The sequence below is a fragment of the Gobius niger genome (genome assembly GCF_951799975.1).
Source record: "Gobius niger genome assembly, chromosome: 3".
In the NCBI taxonomy this organism is placed as follows: Eukaryota; Metazoa; Chordata; class Actinopteri; order Gobiiformes; family Gobiidae; genus Gobius; species Gobius niger.
In genome coordinates this window covers 24,226,044-24,252,650 of record NC_136854.1, presented here as the reverse complement: position 1 = coordinate 24,252,650, position 26,607 = coordinate 24,226,044, and the positions used below count along the sequence as shown (strand labels likewise).

Below are 26,607 nucleotides of genomic sequence, written 5' to 3'. Positions count from 1 at the left end.
GAAAATTACTTAACTAGCAATTATGCTTGGAGGCTGACAATGTTTTGAATGGTGCCATTAATGATAATATTGGCTTCTATTGAGCTTTACAAGCTTTGAAAATGTTCTTGTGGTCTCATATGTAGCCACAACCATCCTTAGGCTGACTGATCGAATGCGGCTGCCAATCTGTGCCCAAGGTCTTTCTGACTGCCATTAATCACTCACTCGCACTCCACATTCATGAATGAAGTGTTGCCCTAGGACACAACTGCAATTATGCACCAGTCAAACTCAGAACCGAGATAGAGCCACCAACCTTTGGATACGAGAATCACTGCCACTCCATATACTTATTTTTGAAGCAGGATTTTACATTGTTGCTTTTGTTGTGATACAGCTACAGATCCAAAATGTGGTAGAAGCAACCAAAATCATTTCAGATCAGTATCAGATGTTGTTATCTTCGAGTCCCCAGTGGCAGCACATTGCTTACACAGTTCAGACAAATGCACAGCTGTATCATGCAAAGAGGTGATCCAAAAACACAGTTGAGAGCAAGACAAAATGGCAGACCATGTCAAGAATTGGGAGGTGATCCACAGTAACCCAGTGCTTCTGTCCTTAAAAAACATTCACTGCACAGTCTCGGCATACAGTGCAACACAGCACACTTGAAAGCACTGGTGCCGTTTAGTGAAGCCACAGCCCGAGGCAGTGTAATCACAAAGCTCCAAGAACACAAATACTGATCTGAGGTCAGTGAAGGGGTCGCATTGCACTAAATATCTGCGCTTTGTCCTGACAGTGCATGTGTAAATACAGTCAGCCGTGTTTAATTCAGAGGCCCAGTTTGAGCAAACACACAAATCTCACTTATGAGTGTTGAAATGTTTTCATTTCGAGTCAACGTTGTTTTTAGTTTTTTATTATTATTATTATTATTGAGGCTATATGAGGTACTGACGAGACTGTCTGCATATTCTACTGCTGTAATTTAAATCCAAAATCTTAAGTGTAGCAGCAGTAAGAAATTAAGAATGTATCTTGTTTTGCTGAATGACTCCCCTATCTCCCCCATTTCTTTCTTTGCTGCCCTCTCAAACGGGACATTGTGGAAGGTCATGTTATCATTTCAGCTGGATGGCAGGGGCCTATTCAACTCAATGGGAGAGTCACAGTTTTGGAAAGATATCTCCAAACAGAAAATCTCCAAACGTTGACCATGTCCATGATTTGGATGCCACATCTTATGGCTGAAATTCCCTCATTTTGAATTTTGTCCCCACTTTTACACACTTTAAGGCCATTTTTGTCAAGCTGCAGCAGCCCAGTCTCAACAGGGATGGGGGACTAAGTCATGCCTTGTCCTCGTTTTATAATGGCCTATTGAGAACAGGTGAACGACCGTCCTTTGAGAAGCTTCTGCAAACAGAAGCGAAACGTCCTCAACTCAAAACCAGATTTCAGCTTCACCAAGATGAATACATCCTGGACTGAAATTTGTGACCGTTTTACTTTGTGGATAGGCCCAGCCATTACAGAGACATTAACCATAGTTACCACAAGATAATTCTTAGCTGCACCAACTATAAACCCCAGTTTCTTTCTTTTTCTTTCTGCTGATAGATCATTTCATTCACTTTAAAGTATGCTTCGCAAATACGACCTCCTTAGCCTGAACTGGCTTGTGGGAACGAGACGTTGGCTGGGGATGAAAGTGTCTAATGCAGCCTTGGACTCCCACTCTGAGATAATAAAACACAAAGCAGGAGAACCATAGCTGAGACAGGCAGCTTTTGCTCTCTGAAACTTGAACTCTACTCACTAGTTTGTTGTGATCAAATTTAGAAGTGGTTATTCATTTATTTGCTTTTTGTGTCTTTGTTGAGCTAATGTATGTGGTATGTTTAGAGGTACGTTGCTATTTGTTTGTTTCTTTTCAGATACAGCTTGAATTTAACACATGCACTTCGACATAAGAGCCATTTTGTCACAAGGAAAGCGCATGTTGCCGTTTCTGTGTTGTTCCTAATCAGAGACTGTCTGCCTAAATGGTTGGCTATAAACAACGCTTGGCTGGCTGCTCGCATTATAACATGCGTGGTAAATAGCTCTACTTGGTCGTGTGTGAAATCATAGGCCTGTATATTTAGTGTACCACACGCAAAAGAACCCACGAGACAACGCAACATGAACTGATATATGCTGTATAATGTGCAGTGTGATGTAAGGGAACACTCTTAATGGAACACATTAAGCAATTAGATCGCAGAATTGCAATAACATCTTGATTTAGGATTTTAAAAAAAACAGTATCTGACATTGCATTTCTGAATGTCTGGTCTGGGGAAAAGCAGTTACATATTTTTGACATTCTGTTATGCTTGAGGCCACATTGAGGTTCACACAGCACAGCGGCAACAATTACATTAATAATTCGAATGGTTCATCAAGTTGGAAAACCTCCATAGTTTTGCATTCACCCATTTGATATCGTTTCAGACGGAGATAACTTGTAACTTTGTGAAAATGCTTTTGAGGAAAACAACCACAGAAAATCCACATTTGAACCTTTTTGTCAGGGATTAGGTCTCACTGGGTCCAACATGCAATAGCAACCTTTCTTTTAAGTCGGTTTAAAGTGATAGTCTGGAGTTTGTCAGGAATAAAGAGAGAGAGCTCTCTTTTTTGAAAAAAACGGCTCCAGCTCCCGCCCCCTCCCCTCCTGATTTGTCGGGGAAGCCACGCCTGTTTTCCCGTGCACGCGCGAGGTTCAATGGGCCAAGAAGTGACGAGGAGAGACATTACGGTGACATTGTCAACAATGGAGTTTTCCAAGGTAACAATGCATTTTATGTTAGAAAATCGTTGTGTTTTTGACGGCGATAACACGTTTATGCAGCTAACTTTGTACTGAAATGTCAAATAAACTGGTATAACTAGTAAACATGTAGTTTTGACATCCTTTGGCATGGTTTATAGCACGCGACATTGTGTTTACTTCTTTGATATGCTAACAGCTAGCGTACGATTTATTGTCCTGTCGTCTTTTTGGTGTGTTTTAGACCACTTCAGATTTAGTCCATATTGCTTTTGTTTTTTCTAATTATGTTATCTTTCATCTTCTGCAAAGCTCTGTAATGGGAGGATCCTCCGATGATGAATAAACCCCACCTGCAGCATCAAGCAGACCATCTCCAAAAGCATCTGTGGCCAGGGTCGTGGAAGCATGTTGGAGACCCAGCTTTAGACCTTAGTGAAGAGGATTTAGCCCCTGGTCATAATCAGAGGCTACACTTCGAACGTGTAAGTCCCTTCAGAAGTCTGTGTAACCATTTACAGCAAATGTAATAAAATGTGTTAGTAAAACAAAACTACTCTTTCTTTTGGTGTGCACATACAGAATATGACTCTGGAGGTCAGGACGGTGGACAAAGACCCTGGTGTTCTGTTTGACATCATCTCTCACTCTGCACCTCCTGGACACACCCCAATGCAGAAATGCCCACTGATATTGAAAAAAACATGCTGCCTGCAGCCTCCAGTGAACTGCATTTCTAAAGTGTCACAAGTAGAGACTAAATCAGACACACTGATCCTAGTGGGCCCTACATTGGATTTATGCCACATGTCGAGTGTAATTAACATTTCAGTTGAAGTCACTTTGCTTTGTTTTCATGAGAATAAAGAATGCAATGTAATACAGTTTGTAATTTCAAAGCACACACAGCAACACATTACCTAAAAAAAAAACATGCACAGAAATACCATCTCATAACTTGTCAGGGAAACATTTGGTTACACATAGAATCAAACAATGGTCAAATATTTTTCAACAACTATTTATTTATTTATATATAAAAAAAAACATGTTATTTCTGTGGCAATTGTTGACCTGTAAAAAACAAGGATAATGTTATGGATACATAGACGTATGCAATTTCTATAGTCAATATTGTGAGAAGAGTAAATGAGTCCATACCATCTCCTTATGTGCTGGTGTTGGAGTAACTCCTGGGTTGTTGGGTCAGTTTACAGCAAACCCAGTTGTCTGAGGATCTCACTTTTGCACGGCGTGCAGCAACAATCATTGTCTGGAGCTCTGGAATATATGAACTGTCCATCTCAACCTTCACTGTATAAATCCTGCGGCACCTGGACTTTTTATTGAATACTTTCCGGTATCTGAAATAGAGACAAAATAATGCTAAAAAAGTAAATCGTAGAAAAGCAATGAAGATACATAGTTTACAAAATGTGTACATACTGTATGCAATTATACATCCATCAGTATTCCTCTTTGCAGATCTGTGTACACGGTGAAGGCTGAGAGTTGCATTCTTGTATCCATAATGGGCGAGTCATCTGTATCTTTTGCGGGCGTACATAAGATGTCTCCAGGCGTGCTGTTGATCTACAAAAATAATGCATACTTTGAAGCTTCTATAATTTACATTTAAAAAGAAATTGTAAATACAATACCTAAACTTCACATACTTTAGTACTTCTTTGAACCAACGTTCTTTCAGAATGACCTCACGCCGTTGAACCTTTCACTGTTCACCCGTTCACTTTCCAGTGCGTTACGTTCATGCAGCAGAACCAGACATGATCACAGATGTCTTAGTTCACTGTAGTGCTGTGAAACATCCCTTTTGCTGACCAGCCTACACAGAAAAGAGACAAAAATCAAATACATGTACAGTATAATGCACAATAAGCATCTTTTACAATGCTCACAATTTTACTTACTGCATGTAACTTTTTGCCAAAGTTCTTAGTCCCAGCCACATCATCTGTGCTCCACTGTCTTTGTATATGCCATTTCCTGTGTCAGGATTATAAATTTAAAATAAAAATTATAACTGCTTTAGATGTGTCCAATTATAAGTTTCATAACAAAAAAACGATGACACTGAAAAGAGCAGAAATGTGTGAGTGGGCATCAGTACTCACTTCTGTAATGTGGACCTCTGCCTCCTGCTCATGTATGTGCTGAAGGTCATTCAGGTCTGTTGTCCTTCTCAGAGAGGCCCCTGAACACAGTGTGAAAAATTAGTATTATGTACAAAGGTTTACATGTTCTGTTGCGTGTCTATATCTGCATGTATTTATGTGGAACAGGACTGGATTGGTTTAAACTTGTTTTTGTAAACACAAGCTCAAATCCTCACAGTGTGGCTGTTCTCCTCAGGAATACCAAGTGATGGTAAACTAAACAAAAAACAAAAATATTATTTTCATTTCAGTGTCAATGACCAGTGTGACAAATATAAAGATACCAAACATGTTTTACTTACTCTCCGGTTCTTGAAGTAGAAGCTTCCTCTTGCTCCAAGATGTTCACTCTCTCTTCAAAATCATTATCTCTACAAATACAGGATAGTGGCAGTTTATGAATTATGTGTGGTGTTTGGGTGTCTGTTTTTCCATGGCTAGCATCAGCAAGGCTTACCTGTTTTTAGTAAGTAATGCACACCATTTGATTAGACTATTATCCTCAATCCACTACAGTTCACACGTCTATACTTTGTTTCTGTGTAGATTTTTTGGGATGTGGGGCTTCGAATTTCAATGCACATTTTTTTCTGCCCTTTACCTTCACTGTCGTGTTGTGTGATAATCTAATTTACCCCAAAACATTCTTACCTCTCAGAGAAGTCCCCGTGGACACTTGATAGTGCTGACACAGCAATATGAGCAGGATAGTGGTTGTTTTTTTTATATTTTGGGAGTTGATATTGGAACTCCTGATCCGGTTTGGTAACTGGAAACATAAAGTTATGTATATTTACACAGAATGTAACAACGACATTGTGCAAGTCTAATACAATTCTTACAGAGTAAGCTATATTTTGAATCACATTTTCTTCAATAACGCAGGTAGCCCACTGGCCCTCATTTATTTATCGTACAATAAAGTTCAGACTCAAGCACTATATTTAGATTTTGACATTACATATACTCATGGATCTATTATAAACACTGCGTGTCTGCACGTCTCCAAATCTCAATGCTACATTTGATGTAACGCCAGTTTGCACAGAAATATACATGGTCAATTCACGTGCATGTAAAGTAGTGAAAACATCCGCGGTGACCAGTGTCAGTGTTTACAGTAGGCTAACCTATAGCTTTATAACGCCATGCAAACAGGTCATAGTTAGCTAGCGTATTAGCGCTTAGAATATGCAAAAACCCTAACCATGACGGACTAAATTCAACTAATTATCGTCATGAAAACTTCAAAATGTCATGCATTTACCTGTAGAAACTGCCATCTCTCTTCCTCCGTGCTGAAGTTGGGCTCACGTAGCTCCGTCCATCTGTTGAACTACTCTCCGATAAATTCCACATCTGCCTTGCCCTCGTTTTCCTGCTAGTTTAGAAGATGGACTTTAGAACTGTTTACATGTCTAAAGAGAAGGAGCAGGCAGTCGTAGCTTCTGGCTGTTGTTCTCCATAGCGGCGCTCGGGCGTAATGGCGGATCCAGGTACGAGAAACTCTCTCTGCGCGTGCTCAGTTCTCGGGCGCGAGCCTGCAGCGCGCATGAAGTGTCAATCATCGTCTTGCTCGCATTTTATTGGTCTACGCGATCGGCGAACGGGCTCTTGAGTAGTTGCTGAGATCAGGGAAGGAGGGACTTAAAAAATATATAATAATATATATTTGTACTCACTATATATCAAAGTTTAAGGCCAGGAGGTAAATTTTGTGCAATTCTTAAAAAATGTAAAACATTTAGACATCCAGACTATCACTTTAACTAACAACATACCCGCCAGTGCGATTGAATAATACTAGTAGTGGAAATACATAGTTTAGTTTTAGTTTATTTGTTTATTTGAGCAGTATACATTCTGCTCAGAAGATGGGCTGAAGCAAGAAGCTAATGAGAAAAAAAAGAACCTTTCACAATGGTATAGAAGGAACAAAACCTCATCATGAAAACAAAAGGGAAACAACAGCAAAAACATGGATTTGATTATAGTAGAATGACCAATTACAAGAAGGCATTTACACTAAGTAACATTTACATCACTGAAACTCATGTACTGTATACAAGCGTGTGTACCCTTTTATGAAATTGCATCATCTTATAGCAAATTACATCGTCAGTTAGCAGGATTTGTGCATTGTGATTAGCCTCATTGACAAAAGAGAACTTGTTACATTTCAAGCGGCTATATTAGTACAGATTAACTAAACCGTTATCTGAACTGTTCATATAATTAACTGAAACGAAGCACAACTACAACAACGATCTCGTTTCATGTACGATGTCTAGTACAACGAAAGTAACAAAATGCAACCATTAATATCATTCTTTCACATTGTTCATCACTGAGAGTTACTTTTATGTTGTAAAGGCACATTAATACATATTATGCTCCGAGATCTTGCTACTTCCCAGTTGTGTTTACCATCCTCAATATAATATTAATTTGTGTTTGATTTCACTTTCAGTATTTCACTTTGTTCCGTTATTGTTAGCAAAGATGATGTTGAGGCTTGTGCCAGTTTTTGTTCTATGTTGATAAGCCCAGGAATTTAGAGCGATATTACCATGAATACAGCCAAAACAACCTCATTTTTTAAGTTCAAAGGCAAATTCAAGCACAACATTTGATCTCTACCTTAATATAAAATGATAGGCTCTTATAGGCTCTTTACATTAACTAAAGTTGAAAACTGAACTCTTGAATTTTGTGTCCGTCTTTGCAGCTCTGAAGAGGTCCTTTGAGGTGGAGGATGTGGACACCTCGGGCCACTCCTCTCCTGGCTCTCGACGCCCCACAGGGTCTCCTCACCGCAACGCTATGTCCCCCACCAGCATCTACTACCGCGACCTGGGCAGCGCTGCCTCTGCCACCGCCAACAACAACAATGTCAGCTACACCCAGCCCCGCTCCATCATGGGCGGAGGCGGGTCCAAAACTCCTGAACCCGTGTCTCGACGCTCCGAACTGTCCATCGACATCTCCTCTTCCAGCAAACTGGTAGACAGCATCACCAGTCCCGCATCTTCCCGCTCTGTCGCCAGCGCCCTCAAGCGCCCCGAAGCCCTGGGTCACTCCAGAACGCCCGAAATGGGACATAAGAGAGAGGTGACCTTCGCCAAGACCCCCGCGGACTCCCCGGCGACGCGGCGCAACGAGGGGAACAGTAACAACGGAAACCACCCGCGCAAGTTGGAAGCGCCCAGTCCGGGAGACGTGCGGAAGCCTGAAATCAGCATCACCAGGGCCCCGCCGGAGAACAACGGCCACAGCCATCCTGCAGTCCACCACCCGCACCACCCCAACCCCCACCACAACACCATCGTCACCACCTTCCGCTGCTCCTCGCCCAGCCACGGACGCAAGTCGCCCAACCCTGACAGTAAGTGGCATGTAGCGTGTGGTAAATGTCATGTCAAATGTTGTCCAGTGTTGCTAATGAGGCTAATTGTTGTCATTGTAAGCAAACATGTGACTTCTGCCAAAGGGGCCTGTATGTCAAGAAAATGTGTATTTAAGTGTATTTAAGTGTATTCAAGTGTATTTAAGTGTATTTAAGGAGCAGCGTGATGATTAGATTGCGTTTTTAGGTTTGTGAAGCCATCACTGTGTTTACTACGTTCCCTGCCCCGTCTGAGCCTCTAATGGTAAGCTCTAAATGAAAGCCGACCTTGGGCTGCTTCTGAACTCCACCAGCCTTTGTAATGGTTTTGCGTGGGTTTATGAGCTCTGGGTGACAGTGTGATCAGTGGAAAAAGGGAAATTTAATAAAGCCACATAAAGCTAAATTACATTTTCTTATGTGCGAAGGGAGCAGTCAGACCCTGCTTAAGATGTTGTCACTTTTTCCAGATTTCTGTCTGACTCTGAATCTCTGTGGCAGACTAACAGAGTATCACATCGCTGGGTAAAGACATGAGCAGCTTGATCCAGTGGGCATCTGTCAGCAACACTGGTGCCTGTGTCCATGGGAGTCGTCCACTGTCTGGGTTTCCATTCCTTTTTCCTCTTTATTTTAATGCTGTTAAGGAATTTATATTTGTTTAAAAAAAAGAGAGAGAGAATGCAGCAATATATAAGGTGAAACACTGACAAACATGAAGCCTACATCTTGATGAGGTAAACAGTTATTGTAGTAGTGACACTATTTTGACATTCTATTTAGGGACTACTAGTGACTTTGTAAACTAAGTACTAATTTTTTTTAGTCATATTACTTCTTCCATAAGCAGGGCCTTTGGACTCAGGGGTAAAGGGCACTGTTTACCCAGGAACCAGAGCGGGGCCCTCGAAAAGCTGTTTATCTCTTAAAATAATTAAAAACTAGTGGCACGAGTCTTATGTAAAGCTTTTTTGCAAACAAGTATTTTATCCATGGCTGGACAGACTGAAGACGTCTCTGTGTGTAATGCAGTCCTGGAGTCCCAGTGGTTTTATGAGATGAGGGCTGGCAGCACAACAACAGCAGTGTGGCAGTTAAACAGCAGTTAGTGCAGCTGCAGCGAGAGGCCGTGATCTACACAAGGGAGGCTTTGGGAACGATTACAGGGTCCCGTTGCTTTCTATACTGCAGCTCATAGAGATGTAGAAGGGATTTGTTTTTAGCATTTCACTCTTTGTGGACTGTGCACGTTTGATCCTAAGAATAGATTGTGAAGATGAATTAAATGTGAACTGACAAAAAGCCCCAGGCCTCGGCAGCCTATGTCACAGCAGTGTCCAAACATGTCCCCCAAGAAGCATGATAAACAAAAAAGCATTTACGTATGCTTTACTTAAATACAATTAGTCTTCATGTCCTGTATGTGGGGATTGCAGACTGTATCGGAGAGTACCCATTAAGATTTCACATGAGACTAATGTGATAAAAGTGGTCATACCCACTTTGTGAAAAGACAGCTCGCTATATTATACAGTATGTTTACAATGCCAAATGGATTATGGTGCTCTGAGAAATCTGGAATGCTGTAAACCAAAGCACAAAGTGCAATGACCCTGGACCCACACCTACCCTGTGTTGTAGCCAGTGCTGCTTATGACCAGTGTAATTGCGTAGTTATTGTATTTGGCGTTTCCTTTTCACTGGGTTTTCCGTGGACAGATGACATCACTCTCATGTGGGGCTTCCTTCCATGTTCTGCCAGCAGGATTGTTTCTGCTCCACTCTGTGACCTCACACACTTCCTCTCTCTGGGTCATGTGATCCCTGTTACTCCACTTCCCAGGCAAATTACGCTTTGACTTTGATCTGTCAAAAAGAGAACAACAGTGGGATATATATATATTTTGATGCATGAGGTAAAAATGTAAAGTGAAAGACCTTACACAGCCAGTATTTTTTACAATAACACAATTTCATGCAGCAACAGATTGTAATATCCGCACTAAGTCAGGGTTTTTAAAAACACTTTTCACACCAACTTCTGCCTACCATAAAATGTTTGACCTTCCATGTACCATCAGGCCTAGATCAAGTTCAAATAAGGACTAGAGTTGGAGTAAATTGTGCCCAACCACTTATAAACTATGAACAACCCATAAAAATACATTATTGAAGTGCATCACGAAAGCATAAATTAATTTACTCTAATTAAAATTCACAAAGTCTAAAATTGCCACACAAAAAACTAGATTATAGTGATCAACTACTTCACATTGATCCATTATCCAAGTAACAACAGACAGGAGCTTATCAGATGAGACAGACCTGCTGTTTGTCAATCAGCCCAACAAGAGACAACAGAAAACACTATCTCACATACGGAGACACATGTCCAGACCACTTGTGTTTACAAATAACCTCCCACTACTTCACACAGCTAATTTCCCATTCAAATATACTTAAGAATATGATGGAAGAGGCTTCAGTCGTTTTATGAACTGTAATAATGAGTTCCTATTGGTGGCTGCAACAAACCTATGATTTTCTGCACATCTTTGAAAAGAATAAAAGTTGAGGACGAGGAGGCTACGGGGCTCAGTATAGTTCCATTGGTGGCACCTCACACATCCAGCTTTTTTTAACGTGTAATTACCCGGCCCAAACTTAATTCAGAAAGTATTTTTGTAAACTCTTCACTGAGTACATTATAGTAATCAGGCAGACGATTTGACAGCATTTATGATAATACTTTATTCTAATGTAGTTAATATGTGAAAACAGTACAGTAGAGGGCACTATTGTTCTCTTCATATGTGGTTTGTTATTTGAACGTGAAGGAAATGATATTGCCCATTCCACACTTTATTCAAGAGTATTTGAGGAAGGGTGGTGTTGCTTCAACATAGATAAAGATTTTATCCTTAAATGTGTATTATTTTGATTTATTGAAAAATCGTGTCTTGTTTTGGGTACATGTTGCCTCACGATTTCACAGAGCCCAGTGTGCATCTTTTCTGAACCACTAGAGGGCAGTGTGGGCCAGTTGTTCAATAGTTATACAGTATGTAAGTCCAGCTTTGATCTGCTGAATGTCTGCATACTGAAAATGTTAGTGTTAACATGATCATTTACATATTTTAAACATGAAATCAAATAAATGATTACATCAGTATAGTTTTATGACAGATCAGAGTGTAGCGAGTGATCGCTGTCTTTGAAGTGTGTCGTTCTGTAAATAATGAGAGTGTAACTGAGACAAATGTGACACAGTTCTGTGGCGTAGAGAGGAAAGTTCCGGAAGTTGGAGTTTACATTGAGCATCTGGAGGCAGGTCAGGGGGTTAAAAAAGTTTCCCACCACTGCACCCGCACCTTTGACCTTTTTCTAGAAATCACGCCAAATCTCTCAGCAGTGCATCTCTCCCCTCTCTCCCTCCCGTGTGGACACTTTCACATTTTCAAATGCATGCTTGGATATGAATGCTCCTTCCACTACTTCCTGTTTGGGCTGTGGCACGATTTATCAAGCAGTACCCTTAATACACTCTTTTTTTTTTTTTTTTTTTAATCAACTGAACCTCAGTAGAATTGCTGATTGATCTATCTTATTTATTGTGTGGCTTTTTCCCTTACCACTAAAACCATGTACAATAGGGTCTCCTCTACTGCTCTGAAAATTAGATTCTATAACACAGTGGAACTTTTCTGATTAAATAAAGATCGACAAATAAATACATTGTAGCCACTTTTATCTTTAGTTAGTGAGCATTTTTACTTATATTTTTGTTTTACCTTTATTTAACCAAGATAGTCCCACAGAGGGGAACTAACTGCTAACTAATTTTAAAGGTGCATTATGCAACTTTTTATGCAAAAAAAAAAAAAGTTTATATTTGTGCGTATTTGACCTTGTAGTGACCCAGCGGCCGTATGGGTGTTCAGCTCAGCATGATACGTTTACTTTTGATCACGGTGGTCCAGGATAAATTGTTTTGTAGGTTTTCTGATTAAAGGGTCCATCAGCAGTGAAAACCTTCCAAACAATTGATCCGGGAGCATCCTAGAGACCACTGGGTCACAGCCACTGGGTCACCACAAGGTCAAATATGCACAAATGTCAACTTTTCTTCCCACATAAACGTTGCATAATGCACCTTTAAAGAAGACTTCAATAGACGCTTCTTTTGCCTCCACATTCCTCCATTTCAAACCAGCAGTTTTGTGTCATGTTGCTCACTAACCGACTTACAAACTGACTGCCAACATACACTGGAAACATAAATCTCTTTCTTTTCTAAGGGCACACGGACATAGTGCATTGAGGGGAAAATCCTTCTCAGACCTGCTTTCAGTAAACTTGTGTTCCTGTCGGTCTCATTTGTCATGCAGTCAAGTGCCAGATGACATCCTATACACAAAGTATGAAAGGTTAGTTGAGGTCAGTGGTCTACATTTTTCACTAATGATGCTCACTCGCTGCCCGCTGATGGGGGACATACTGGAAATAACAGCCGCCATCGGTGCGTGGCATATGCGGACACTGACAGTGCAAACAGATGGTCGTGCGGGCCACAGTCCGGCCATCTGCTTCAATGAGGAAAAGTGGGCGAACAAATACTGTCTGTGAAGCACCTCATGTGAAGAATAAGTAAGAAGGTTTTACAATGAAGCCAAAACAATATGAATGTGTGGTTTAAGTCACTCAATTCTGTTTTGCAATGTTAATTACTATTAATTACTACCCTCTCACTTCGACGTCCACGTAGTAATATCTTCACTCCTATAGAATTCTGCACGGACGTTGAAGTGCTCCTAAGGTGTTATTACGCCTTACAATATAGTACCCCTTTTTTATCTGCTTAGAAAATCGACATGTTTATTTTTGTGTAACTATACTTGGATTGTGTAACTACTCACGTATTTAAATAGGGAAAAAGTTCTAACTTCACCCCATTTGGCCCCACAGAGGAGAGGAGGAGTGGCTAAATGCTAACAACATCTTTGGTCTTTTTGTGTGACTGAGCGCACACGTAAAGACCAGACAGGTACGCATCAACTCATCTAACCTCAAGTAAGAACATATCTCAGTATGGAAAAACGGTGGCCTATTCCTTTAAGTCTTTATGCTTCAATCTCCTTCTAGTCTCTTGGTTTCAATGTGCTCCTCCTGTCCCTGCCGTTGATCCAATGCGTGGCCAGAGGTTCCCTGGACAGCAGCCCTCTTGAGACACTCGTGTTTATTGTTCTGTGGGGAAGCGCTCCACTTACACAAATCAAACCTCGAGCTATGAGTTTGCTTGACTGCGTCCTACAGTGCGTTAGCTGCCACACAGGCTCAGCGACACTGCCAGGAAAAGTTTTGTAATTTTCAGGAAACACAGAGAGAAAATAAGAAGAATGGATCCTATTAGCAGTGAAGAGTGTAACCATGACACGCTGGCCTCCTGTGAGTAACTCTGTTTTGCTGTATTCTTTGGAGAGCCAGACTGACAACTGGTTCTCATTAAAGGTTAAGTCAACTTGAGCTTTCACAGAATTATAGCATTGTGCTGATTCAGTTTCCTCCATGATTTGCTCTGGGATATTCGACAACGTGTCATGTTGGGGTTGATGCTTTATATTTACATTTGGACGTTCTTTCAAGTGCAGATACCGGAGGATCCGTGTTTTTTAATCGTCTTTACAACCAGCTAGAGCTAAGTTAACAAGGTGGAAAAGATAAGTCTTAGTCATAGAGCAAAAGAAGCAAAGTAAAGGTGGCAGTGTGACAAGAAAAACAAAAAGCATGGCAATAATAGCAGAACTCGTGGCAAAACTGAAAGCAGTACCCTGAATAGTATTGAGACATGTTACCTAAGTGTGCGTTTTATGTAATACTGAGCACATACTAGTATACATCTATCTTGTCTCGTGGATTTAGTGTTTTGAAGTCCGGGGAGCAGTTCACTGTAAACATGTTGAGATAAACCCTCTCTACACTGCGCATATGCTGTCTCCATTTGAAGCATGGGGGAGCACAGCAACCACAGCAACACAAAACATAACAGGAAGTCTCCAGGAACCCCAGCTATCTCATGCACTAGATACCCGAGCCAAGCCAGATGTTCCTCTTCTTCTAAACCCCCCCCCTGCTGCCGCCTCTCCCACTCTCCCCAATGGACTCCTATATCTGCAACCCCGCTTCCTCTCTGCTCCTCATTGGCTCTACTCTCCTCCGGCGCAAAAATCTCTGTCACAGACTAACCCCACTGACTCATAGAGGTGACTGTTTAAAATGAGGTCAATGCATGTGCTTTCTCTTGACCTCTTGGGCCAATCGCAGGGCTCCGTAATGGGGCCTAATATGGCACTCATTGGTCTTCAGTTATCAGTTACCTCCTCACCCCGTCTGCTTTATTACAGCAGAGGAGCATGCAGATAAAGGGAAAGCCTGCTGTTCTTTCTGATTAGTGTTCAGCGTCTCTTTTGGCAAATAGCTACGCAAAACAGATGTTTCCATTGACTACACTAAAGTTTTTGTTGTGGTACAATGTAGATTAGAATAAGCTGTTGTTGATTTCTTGGCTTGTTTGTAAATCTTTGAGCAAGATAGCACAAAAAGTAGAAGCCCAGCAGAATTGACCGTGTGCATAGCTTCAAATCATACCAACACAGCCCAAGAAGTGACTTCCTGTTTCAATCCAGCACGCCAAAATAAAAGCACCATCTTGTTCATTAGTTCAGCAGTTCATTAGTTCAACTTTCTTTCTGCCTAACTATGAACAGACAAAATACTTAAAATGTGTGCATTTAATTATATTGCTGTGTGCTTTTATTTTGGCGTGCTGGATTGAAACAGGAACTCACTTCTTGGGCGGCGTTGTTATGTTTTGAAGTTATGCACAAAGTCAATTGATTTAAGTATAGTATAATATTGTGTGTATTTTGTTTATTTTACGAACCAGTGGAAGAGGTTTAGAAATGAAGAATTGCTGTTTAAGTCTGGTTTTATTGTGAGGTCTGCAGTTCCCAAGTCCTTTCTGTCATTCTTTTCATAATGTGGAAACTCATCCGAATGCCATTGTTTATGACTATTGCATTTCACTGGTGACCACTCAAAGTCATGCAGCAGCATCATTACTGCATTTATTTGGCCATAAATAATTTCTTCAAAGCCACTGTAATCCCATTAGAACCAGCAAGCAAGTTGCTATCTTAAAAGCAGGCTTTGCCGTTTGATCTTCGCGTTCCCACAAAGGACACATGGGCCTCAAACGCTTTTCTCTGACAAGATTGTTTTATTGTTTTCTGTGCACCATGTAAAATAAACTTAGCCTGATAAATCAAGAGTTACAGGAAACTGACAATTTTCTGCCAAGATTCAAAAATGGAAACACTTCTGGAGCTGTAAAAAATAGCTTGTACTTCCTGTCGAGATGTTAGTAACAATTTGATCCGACAACCAGAAACGTGTAACTTTTATGGTAAATGTTTCTTTTGCTCTTTTGTCCCGTTTTCTTTTTGTTCCAACATACAGTATGATATATTTAAAATAATCCGTAAGTCTACTGTACCAAGCCTGTACAACAGAGCCACAGTTGAAGTGTGAGCTGAAGCCTGACTCTGACAGGAAGGAAACATTTGTGCTGAATGCTGTAAAAAGTGCTCTCAGGGTTTTTGGCCTGTTCGCCGGCGGAGCACAAGTATCAGGCCATGTCAACAAAGGAACTAATTAATCACTCTCCTTTTCCACTCCTGTTGTCGGTAAAGTCATTTATAAAGTTCTTGCAGTTTGCCTTAAGACAAAGTATCTGTGGTTGTGCACAGTCTGAAGCTGTTAAAGTGTGATCTGATCTCTCTGACGATATGACAGTTTGGAGAGATCATCATATCGGGGTCTTTTTTCTTTTCATGCAGCTCTAACACAGACACATCCCGTCAACTTTCAGAGTATTTCCTCCCTGAACTCCAACCCTCATGTCAGATGCATAGTGGGTATTGTGCAATATTTATGGGTACCCTGTCTTTTCTGTCCTCTTTTTGATTCCTTATTTAGCCTCTTAACCCCCACCTGATCCGAGAACATTTTCTTCTCATTTTGGCTTTACACAAATTTAAAAGCTTCTTGATTAAAGTGTCAATATAGCAACGAAAACGAGGATGAAAACACAACAAGAATGTGACATAAAAGCGGCACATTAAAAAAAAGCAGCAAAATAAAGTAAAACAAAAAGTGGCAAAGAAGCGATAAAAGTGCATCAAAAACATGCCAGAAAAGCAACAATAATACAACTAAAAAGAGTAACAAAAACACAACAAAAAATTAGAAAAAAGAAAAACAAATATGTGACAAAAATGTGACAAAAACACTTCCAAAATGAGACAGAGCTTTGTAAGGCCTTAGCTTTCAAATGAGGCATGACACAGTTGCTCTTGAAGCTTTTAGATTTGGGTAACGCTGATCTGTAGAAAATGTGCTCAGTTTAAGAGGTTAAAACTACTTGAGTCATGAGTTAATCCTGTGTCGGTCCTGATTTAGCTCACGTTTGACATGTTGGGGATCTGGTTGTACTCAAACAACATTTTTTGGGGGGATTTATTTATATTTTAGATGGTGCCACTGTTACCATTTCCTGCAAAACACCAAAAATATTCAAATGTGACCCACTTTTGAGTCGTGAGTCACACACAGTTGATAAATTGTTGGTTTCAGGTCTAGAATTTTTAGCATCTTCACCACATCTGCTTTTACATGTGGAGCGATGGCACTAACAAGAAGCTACCGCCAAGAGTTAGCTATTATAAACTCGGTTGCATTGACAACTAAACAAAGCCATTTTAATCGGCATTGTCCAGTTTGTCTCCTTGTAAGAACGTTTCCTGCTGTAGGATATTTGAGCCATTTTAGTCATGGCGTGAGTCACGAGTCAGATGTGGTTTTAGGGCAAGGCTAAAATGTGTGCATGAGAACAGCTTTGGAGGTCTGCAGGAAATAGATGACCAAATGTTTTTTAACGCTCACACATAGACAAGGAAAAAAAAAAGGAGGACAAAAAAGTAACCATGTGAACAAATCCATGGGAGTAGGGAAATATGACATGATATACTTAACCTCAACACAAGCCGATAGCGTGCACATTATAACCTCTATTAGATTAATATAATATCATGCGGTCCACAAACATTATCACAAACTTTTTGTGAATGAGGGGTGTGGCTGTCCAGAGCCGCCCCAGCCGCTGGGGACCGGTGGTCACGTGACACCGTGGTGGGCGGGGCTAAGGCGGGAGCAGGCGAGCAGCAAGGAGTTTCCCCAGCTGAACCTCTGATTGAGGGAGGAAGACACAGACAAGAGGCACAAGAGCTGGGATTACTTGGGTGAGTGTTGTGCATTCGAAGATAATCTTTAACTTTTTTTGTGGTCATGCTTGAAAGTGAATTACAGAATGTTCAGGGAAGTGTAAAGTATCAGGTGATGTGCCCTCTTTGCTAACACGGTGGTTGAAAAAGTTGGCACTAAGTTTGTTAAAGAATCGTCTGAAAGTTTACCCTCTCTAGTCTGGTGCACTGCTTTCCCATTGTTCAGCTGTTGAGTGCAGTTTGGGGGTTCTGTATCCTCCCTCCTCCCTTCTCCTCCCCTCTTGCCTCCTTCTTTTCTCCACCATTGTGTCTTCACCCCCAGAGCATGCATGGATAATCAATCTGCTATAATGGCAGCCCATGTGCACCAATCAGGATAGCCCCCCTATGGCCCTGGTGCTTTAATGGGAGGGGGGGGAACAACTCTCCTAGTCCTTTTCTCTCAAACTTCCTTTCTAGCTTTTATCTAGTGCAGTGGATAATTTAGTCTGCAGTCTATGATTTATAATGAGACAGTAGGTTGTCATTCACTTTTTATTTTGCCCTAGAGGTCAAAACCTATCCAATTTGAGCTTTGAAGTGGTCACATGATGACTCTCCTTTCATCCCTGTTTTTAGCTGAATGGCTGCTTTGTTGGGTGTGAAAACTCAAACATGTAATGAGCAGTCTGTGGTGCAACTGTGCACAAATACCTGGAACTATAAGATTTATGTTGTTGATTTTTGCTTCTTGTGTAAGCAAAGATGTTCTCCATTTCCCTCTGCTGTGAAGCTACCACACGTGCTTGAACGTCTGATAAGGCTGTCAGTCTATTCAATCATCCTCCACTTCCTCGCACTCTGAGGAAGTTCGCTTTAAAGTCAGTGGTGACGTTTGCTCAACATATTGCTATGTTTCCCCGTGATGTTTTGCTAACTGTTAAAAAATGAAGTCAAACTTGCTGAAATATTTAACCATTGTTTGAACGGCGTGTCTGTAATTCTTAAGTCGTGTGAAAACCCAAATGTGTTCACTGTTGTGGAGATGATAAAGAAAGTCTTTGGGTTTTTTTTATGGTTTAAAAATGGACAAAAAGGGGAAACACATTGGTTGTAAATGATGGTCATAGATGGAGGATTGGAACGTAGAAAAAAGTTAACTCTAAAGAAGTTAGTTTAAGTACCGATAATTGAAGGTAGCTATAGGAAAAATGTGAACGGGGCCAAAGAGATGCCAACCTCAAGGGTCAGCAGAATCAAATATGAATAATGCAAACAATTGGTTGCAAAAAAAAACCCAACAACAACAAAGAGTCTTTCTATGTACAGAATTGAGAACTGCATTCTAAACAGCTGAAGCCCGGCCATAACTCGCCTAACAATCGACATACTAAATTGCATTGCCGATCAAAACTCCTGAGCACCTCCCCGTGGATAAATTCTACCTGTTGTGTCAGTGTTTGACAGCTCACTGCGTGTTCAGTCGCTGTTTTAACTCTAAGAATGTGCCCCCGAGCTACTGAGAAGACGAGCGTAAAATGTTTTACAGTAAACAACGGCTGTCCACAATGTTTTTTTTCCCCTGAAGCCGAGCGAGTCTTAAAAGTCCCCGAACCAATTGTGTCCATATGTAAAAGCTGGATTTCGTGAATGCTCAAGTTTGTGGTTTTGTTCATCGGGGGCTTGTAATTACTGGCCATTGTTGAGATTTAAAAAGAAAGCTTAGCTCGTGCCAAATGGAGAATATATTGAAGAGCCAAAAGGAGTAAGAAGTACTAGATAAATCCTGTTGTTTTGATCTTTAAAAAAGCTTGAGGATTTGTGTTCAGTGCTGGAGCCTGTGTGACATCTGAAAGCTCTTACTTGTGGTAACCCCCCCACTGCAAAACAAATCCCAACTCCATTCATGAAGTCATGATAATAAAATGGGACTCTGGAGTAATTAGTGGTGTGCGTTTCCTACAACTATCTAGTTTGATGAACAGCCTTGTTGCTCCCCTGCGCTCTTCACGCATCGCTCTTCATTCTGTGTCAAGAAATGCACCATCCTGCTCGCCCTCGTCCCACTTCATACTTTGTGGTCATGACTGACTTCTCTAGGCGTTGCTTTGTTCTTTATCCATGCCAGTTCCCTGCACTGTTTGCACTTGTGGATGGCTCTGTGGCCGGGCCCTCCTAGTTCCTCTTCCATGAACTGGCATAGGTCTCACGGTCATGCTTGTGGCTTGCTTAGTGTGCAGAACTGAAAGCTTCCCAGAACAGCAGGATCTCACAATGGCGGCAATGGCTTCTCCCCATGGTTGCATTCTCATCTATCCCGAGATTGTGTTGATTTTAAACTTTTTATAACATATGCTCTCCTCTCCCGTGGTCATGGTCTTTGCCTCTCTGACTCTTCCCAAGGTGCCCACAATTTCACAGTGTTTTTAGAAAGCATATTATCACTCCGCTAGCAGAAGTTTCCCCACACGGTGGACTACATTTCAACACATGCACCATCTGCTTTGCTTGTGTTGGGCCACAGGTCACAGCGGGCCGGCTCCAATGACACCAGTGAAAGATGGAGTGACTGTGTAACATTCTTCAAACCTTTCTTCTAAAGTGTGTTCCTGTCAGCTGTGTTTTCAACTGTAGTTTTCTGTTGAAGCTGCCACCTGTGAAAAACTGCTTCTACTGTTTGGCTTGGCTGGGTCAATATTGTATTTTTGACATCTAGCTCAATGACACTAAGTTATTGAAGTGTGTTAAAAGAATAGGCCACCGTTTTTCCATACTTAGATATGTTCTTACCTTAGCTTAGACGAGTTGATGCGTAAGTGTCTGGTCTTTACGTGTGGCAGCTAACGCACTGTAGGACGCAGTCAAGCTAACTCATCGCTCGAGGTTTGATTTGTGTAAGTGGAGCGCTTCCCCACAGAACAATAAACACAAGTGTCCCAAGAGGGCTGCTGTCCAGGGAACCTCTGGCCACGCATTGGATCAACAGCAGGGACAGGAGGAGCACATTGAAACCAAGAGACTAGAAGGAGATTGAAGCATAAAGACTTAAAGGAATAGGCCACCATTTTTCCATACTGAGATATGTTCTTACTTGAGGTTAGATGAGTTGATGCGTACCTGTCTGGTCTTTACGTGTGCGCTCAGTCACACAAAAAGACCAAAGATGTTGTTAGCATTTAGCCTAGCGACCAAGCTCTTCTTTAAATACAGTTACGTGAGCGTTTACATGATCCAAGTCTAGTCACACAAAATGAAACATGTCGATTTTCTAAGCGGATAAAAAGAGGCACTATATTGCGAGGCGTAATAATACTTTAGGAGCACTTCGACGTCCACGCAGTCAACTCAAAGTGCTCCTAAGTTATTATTACACCTCGCAATATAGTGGTCGCATCTAACTTCACCCCCGTGTTGTTTTTGTGTGACTGAGCGCACTCGTAAATGACCAGACAGATACAGATCAACTCGTCTAATCTCAGGTAAGAACATGTCTCATTATCCAAAAACGGTGGCCTGTTCCTTTAACACACATGACAGGACTATACTTGAACTTCACCAGTTGAACTTTCGAAATTGGTGAAATTGGTATGTTTTTGTTTCCATAGCAAAAATTCTAATAGCAGCGTAATGATCAATCCAAGAGGAGGTTTTCTGTGGCTGCATAATGTTGAGAAAAATCAATCAATCAATATTTGATGTGGAAAAGCTGTTGTGTCCGTCTGGTGTTAATACATTGATTTATGTTGTCCGTCACTTTGAACCGGCCACACCTGCACTGGTTAACCTCAACTGGACACGGCATGTTTTACGATTTTTAACAGCTTTCTTCGTTCTACATTTTTCTTTGACACCTGTAAACTGAAATGCACATTTCAAATGATGAACTACATGTTGAAGATCTGATTTTATATGAAGTCAATATTCATCTTCAGTCTAACCATGCTAGTTGTGTTGGTAGCTCAAAAATCCATCAGTAAACTAAAGCAAATGCCATCCCTTCATTGATAGCATGCAAATGTATTACATATTCCGGCTTTGAAATGTCTTGGAAATGGAAGAGACTCCAAAGATTTAAGACTGTCACCTCATGGGAACTGCGTTGGGAAAAATCTCAGAACATAGAAATAGCCTGCAGTGTTGAAGGCCACTTGGTGTGAGTGAAGAAACAGACTTCCTTTCCCTGAAGCAAACTTCCTCATAAAATGACAACTTCTGAGCATGCTCAAGTGGACTGTGAGTAATTCAGGAATTTGCAAAGATATAATATAATCCAATTTTAGGGCGATGCAGCCATTTTGGGAAAAGAATATCTTAATTGCACAGTATTGTTATTAATGTAGCATGTTTACAAGTGTGTTTGTAGAGGAGATAATGTATTGCATCAATAGTTACTTAAATGTTACCAACATTTTGATTCTGTTGCGATCATTCTTACAGTCCTACCCACCTCTTCTGTTTTTGAAGACTGAGGAAAACAATAGCAGCTTAGTTCAGAGTCAAGTTTCTCATATTAAACACAGGCCTGGATGTGCCTGATGGGGCTTTAATGACGGCCTTCTGTGGATTGTTGAGTTATGTTGTCCATGTTAAGTGCGGGCTGACTGCGGTGGAGCAGCAAACGGACTAATAGGAGAGGTTTCCAGGTCAAGGAGAGAACAAAGTAATTGTTATGGTTTTGGACGGCATTTTGCTCTTCATACCAGTGTAGTATTTACATACCTTTGTGAAATATTACCCTTCAGTCGTTACATTAACTTTTCTTGTCAGTGTGAAAAGAGACAGGATTCTTTTGTGGGCTCCAGTGATGCATGCATTCGTCGGTGCAATCTCCTGAAGCTTCTCATGATAAAAGTCAAATTTACGTAATTTTGCAGCGCTGCAGTGACCGTCTATAATGTGTCTCGTGCAAATAGGTTTGTATGAACTTTCTAGACTTTATGGTTGTCGAACTTTAGGGAAGACCATGCCCTGGTGGAGATCAGGATTTAAGGTATAGCTTTAGGTTTGTAATTACTTTTGGTGATCCAGCGTAATGTATGACTACTTTTCTACTTCTTTTTTGGGCGGCACGGTAGCGCAGCGGTTAGTGCTCTCGCTTCACAGCTAGAAGGTCCGGGTTCGACTCCCACCAGGGACGGGGCCTTTCTGTGTGGAGTTTGCATGTTCTCCCCGTGTCTGCGTAGGTTTCCTCCGGGCACTCCGGTTTCCCCTACCACTAAAAACATGCACAATAGGCCAGGATGAATGATGTGTGTGAGTGAATGGTGGTGGTCAGAGGGTCCGTTGGCGCAGACGTGTGTAGTCGCGAAAGCGCCTCTGTCAGTCTCCTCCAGGGGAAACTGAAGCTACAAACGTAGCTTTCCACCACCGAGTATGGAGTGAATGTACAACTGTCTCATGTAAAGCGCTTTGTGACTATATGTCTGTGAAAGGCGCTATATAAATAAAGATCTTCTTCTTCTTCTTCTTCTACTTTGCTTCTATTGAGCTTTTATCAATTTCTTTTTGTACTAACTGTGCATTCATAACAAAATCATGTTTCTGTTGATTCTGTGACATCTTTGTTCATGCCAATTATCAGCCTTAACGTGATGAAAATGCCACAGACTTAAAGATGAAGGACCAGAGCTTTGATGGGATCTAGTCATTCACGCAGATAAACCGCATGCACATCCACGCCATTATACAACTGTTTAAGTGCTACTTTTGACTGTCACATGGTTATAAAGTGGATTTAATATGTTTGAATTGGATCGTGAAGTGAGTGATGGACACACAATTTCTTTCCTTCAGCACAAATGCTCCCCTGCTGTAATAAAAACACACTCTGAACAAAGCTCTTTAAAATAATGCTTCCCCTTTTTGTTACGCATTAGGGTTTGTTGAACCGTTATGATTGTGGACTGCGAGCTTGATGGGCTCACTGAATCATCACTTGAGTCATACTTCATACTTCATTTGTAATGTGCTTGTATCTAGAAGCGCCGTTGGTTCTTGTTTGTGCAACATCATGCATATATTAGGGTTGACTGTATTTTCTGTTGAATTAAATGCCTATAGTTGTTTTTGGATCTTTGAATGCAATAAGCCTGGTAGATGAGATGACCCCCTACTGTGTTAGCTTCTCTGTGTGTGTCTAATCTTAGGGAGCACCTTGCTGTGGGCAGATGGCCTGGTCACTGAATCCACAGTCGGCCTCAGACCCTGAGAGCGTCATTAGGGTTCATTTGCATTTTGTCATTGACAACATTACAGAGGCATATCAGTCTATGTAGAGTCGAGTCATTGCTCTGTTGACCACATAATGCGGTGTCACAGTATACAACATCCAAGACATGGATTTTTGTGATGGGTTATCTAAGGACAAACATGTATCACATTACTGCATTCACAGAATAGTTCTTCTGGGTGTTGTGGAAGTGTAGCACCCGGGAGTCGTAGAAAGTTATGCAGACAATTTTACACACAGATAAGTAGGTATTGGAATTTACTTACTTTTCACTTGTTCCAGTCGTATGAAACATTTCAGCTCAAATGGATATGCACGGGTAGAACCTCTCGCCAAAGAGGGGGTTCAGTGCTCATCTGGGCAAACTTCCAGTGGGTGATTTGTTCAGAGCATCAGTAGTAGAAGACAGAAGTTTTCTGGGTGTGTCAAGGCTGTTTTTTTTTATTTAAATCTGTGCCCATTTAAGCCTGCCCCATCATATTTATTATGCTTTGGCTCTAATATCACAGTTGAGAACCTTGATCAATGTTGGTCCATTAGATCAGGATTAAGGATGATACTAAAAGCCCAAATCATCACCACCCATTATCCAATTATCTCTGCTAGGTCGACTATGAGCCTGCTTGGATTACCGGTAATAGTTTCTAATCTGCTATGACTCCACATTGTTTGGCATTGGCATAACACTATATCAATTTGGAAACAATGCCCTTGAGTTCAACTTGCTCTGCACAAGATTGACCAAAGCAGGTGGTTGTTATGCACTTTCCCAGACCAGTCACTGGGAACCACGTGACTGGATATGAGGTAATCACATTTGGAAATTGATATTCTTCAGAAGAACAGCTTTGCTTTGTGCATACGTCTCAATATTGAGTTTCACCTGCGTCTGGTTTTTGTTATTGCTCACCTACAGGTCTGTTTTTCAATGAGGATTTGTCATAGTCTGATGGTGGTTGCTGGCTTTATTTCCGCTGAGTTTCTGGCACTTGTGGCTTGTAGTGTCTGTTGCTGCATCTACACAACACCGCAGTGAACAGGAAATGTCTCCTCCTGCAACGAGCTGACAGTGAAACATTTAAAGTTACCTAGACCTTTCGAGTTGGCACTGCAGCCAGAGCCACGGGGCACCTTTTGTTTGGAGAAAGTGATACCTGCGTTCAGGTAACCCGTGATTTATTGGCTGGAGCTATAATTCAATACGAGGAATTTGTCGAAATCTAAATGCGTTAGAAGACAGGATGTTGCTTGTGTCTGTACTTCTTGATATGTAGATTCATCTTGCTGGTTACATCTCTGCTCTCATGAATTTAAAATCTATTTTTAATTATAGATTTGTTGATGGTTGTTTAGGTTAGTGCATAATGCATATAGAGGAAACATGCAGTGAAATGGTGTTTTTCTTATCTCACATAGGAAATGCCCGATTAGCATATATGAACTTTCAGTCTGTCCTCAGCACTCAGTTCTGCATTTTCTGTTGGTATTCTCTAAAAACTAGATGCGTTTTTGTCCATTTATCTGAGCTACCAGCAATTATATAGCAGCCTATAGCTTAATTAGTGTAGTTTTGTTGTTGTTGTTGTTGTATTTACCACTTCGTTGTTCTAAATCTTATATACTAACCGCTGACCTTATCTCTCTTTTCTGTTTTTTAGGGTCAGAGGTTAGTCTAGGCCACACCATGTCTGAATCTGCCAAGCAGCACCCGGGCAAAGGGGACAAGAGCCATGCAGGGGACTCCACCTACGTGGGCATTGATGCCATCCTGGAGCAGATGAGGAGGAAGGCCATGAAGCAGGGCTTTGAGCTCAACCTCATGGTGGTTGGTAAGCGAAGCATGCACACAAAGCTATATTACCATTCAAAATCAAAAAGTATTTAATGTACATTCACCCCAAAATCAGTTAATTCATCAACCAATGACTTCATTAAAGAAAACACATCGAGCACTAACTTTTCCCCTATGGTAAATTCCCCTCTAAATGTTCCTTGAATTAACCATAAAAGAGTAAAGATGCATTTTCAGCATTATTCCTATTAGAAAACCCAAAGCATTTTTAGACACTTGTGGCACATAAGCCATTCTGCTCAGTTTGCTCATTGATTTATCGAAGTCCTATTTCTCGCTTTCATAGTCTTTAAAAGCAAAAGTGAAGAATACAATGCAGGCATGTATTTTTCCACTGACAATCTGCCAGCAGGGTTCGTTTTAAAGTGAGCACTTTTGTATCTTTCTATGTAACAAACACAGGCCTGAGTGGATAAGAGAAGGCTGTCGGACTCAGAAAGTGGCATAATGACAGTGATTACTGTGGCAGGCTCAAGCACACACTCCTTAAGAAGCACTCACACAGTGAAGAGAGCTGCCGTGCACAAATAGGTACCACAGGAATCAAAGATACAACAAGCTGCTCAGATTTCACTTTCCACATGCTGACGTCAAGTCATTGGAAAATCTAAACTGTAGATTTAGATATAATTTAAAAGCTACATTTTGTATGGCCTAGTTATCATGTTAAGAAGGGCTTCCCAAACCAGAAACAGAGAGAAGCTTGCAAATGTAACACTCTATGCTAAATCAATGTGAGCTGCACAGTAAGAGGCAGATGGCTCGATGTGGTAAAGCTGGGTCAGATTTCTTTATAATGAATAATTGAATAAATAATTATTAACAGGGCTCCAGACAACATTTA

General features: G+C 41.1%; 1 protein-coding gene across 6 annotated transcripts in view; it reads left to right on the top strand.

Annotated features, from left to right (window-relative positions):
- septin9b (septin 9b) overlaps window positions 1–26,607 on the top strand; it is a 63,764-nt gene that overhangs the window by 25,781 nt on the left and 11,376 nt on the right. For 3 of the 6 annotated variants that reach the window (XM_079554334.1, XM_079554335.1, XM_079554333.1), the window contains exons 2-3: window positions 7,709–8,365; window positions 25,570–25,740. In XM_079554334.1, the coding sequence (XP_079410460.1) occupies window positions 7,709–8,365; window positions 25,570–25,740 (828 nt within the window). Of the gene's footprint in view, window positions 1–7,708; window positions 8,366–13,667; window positions 13,811–17,625; window positions 17,722–24,924; window positions 25,076–25,569; window positions 25,741–26,607 lie in introns of those variants that run through there. The other 3 variants (XM_079554336.1, XM_079554338.1, XM_079554337.1) reach the window with 3 other exon arrangements.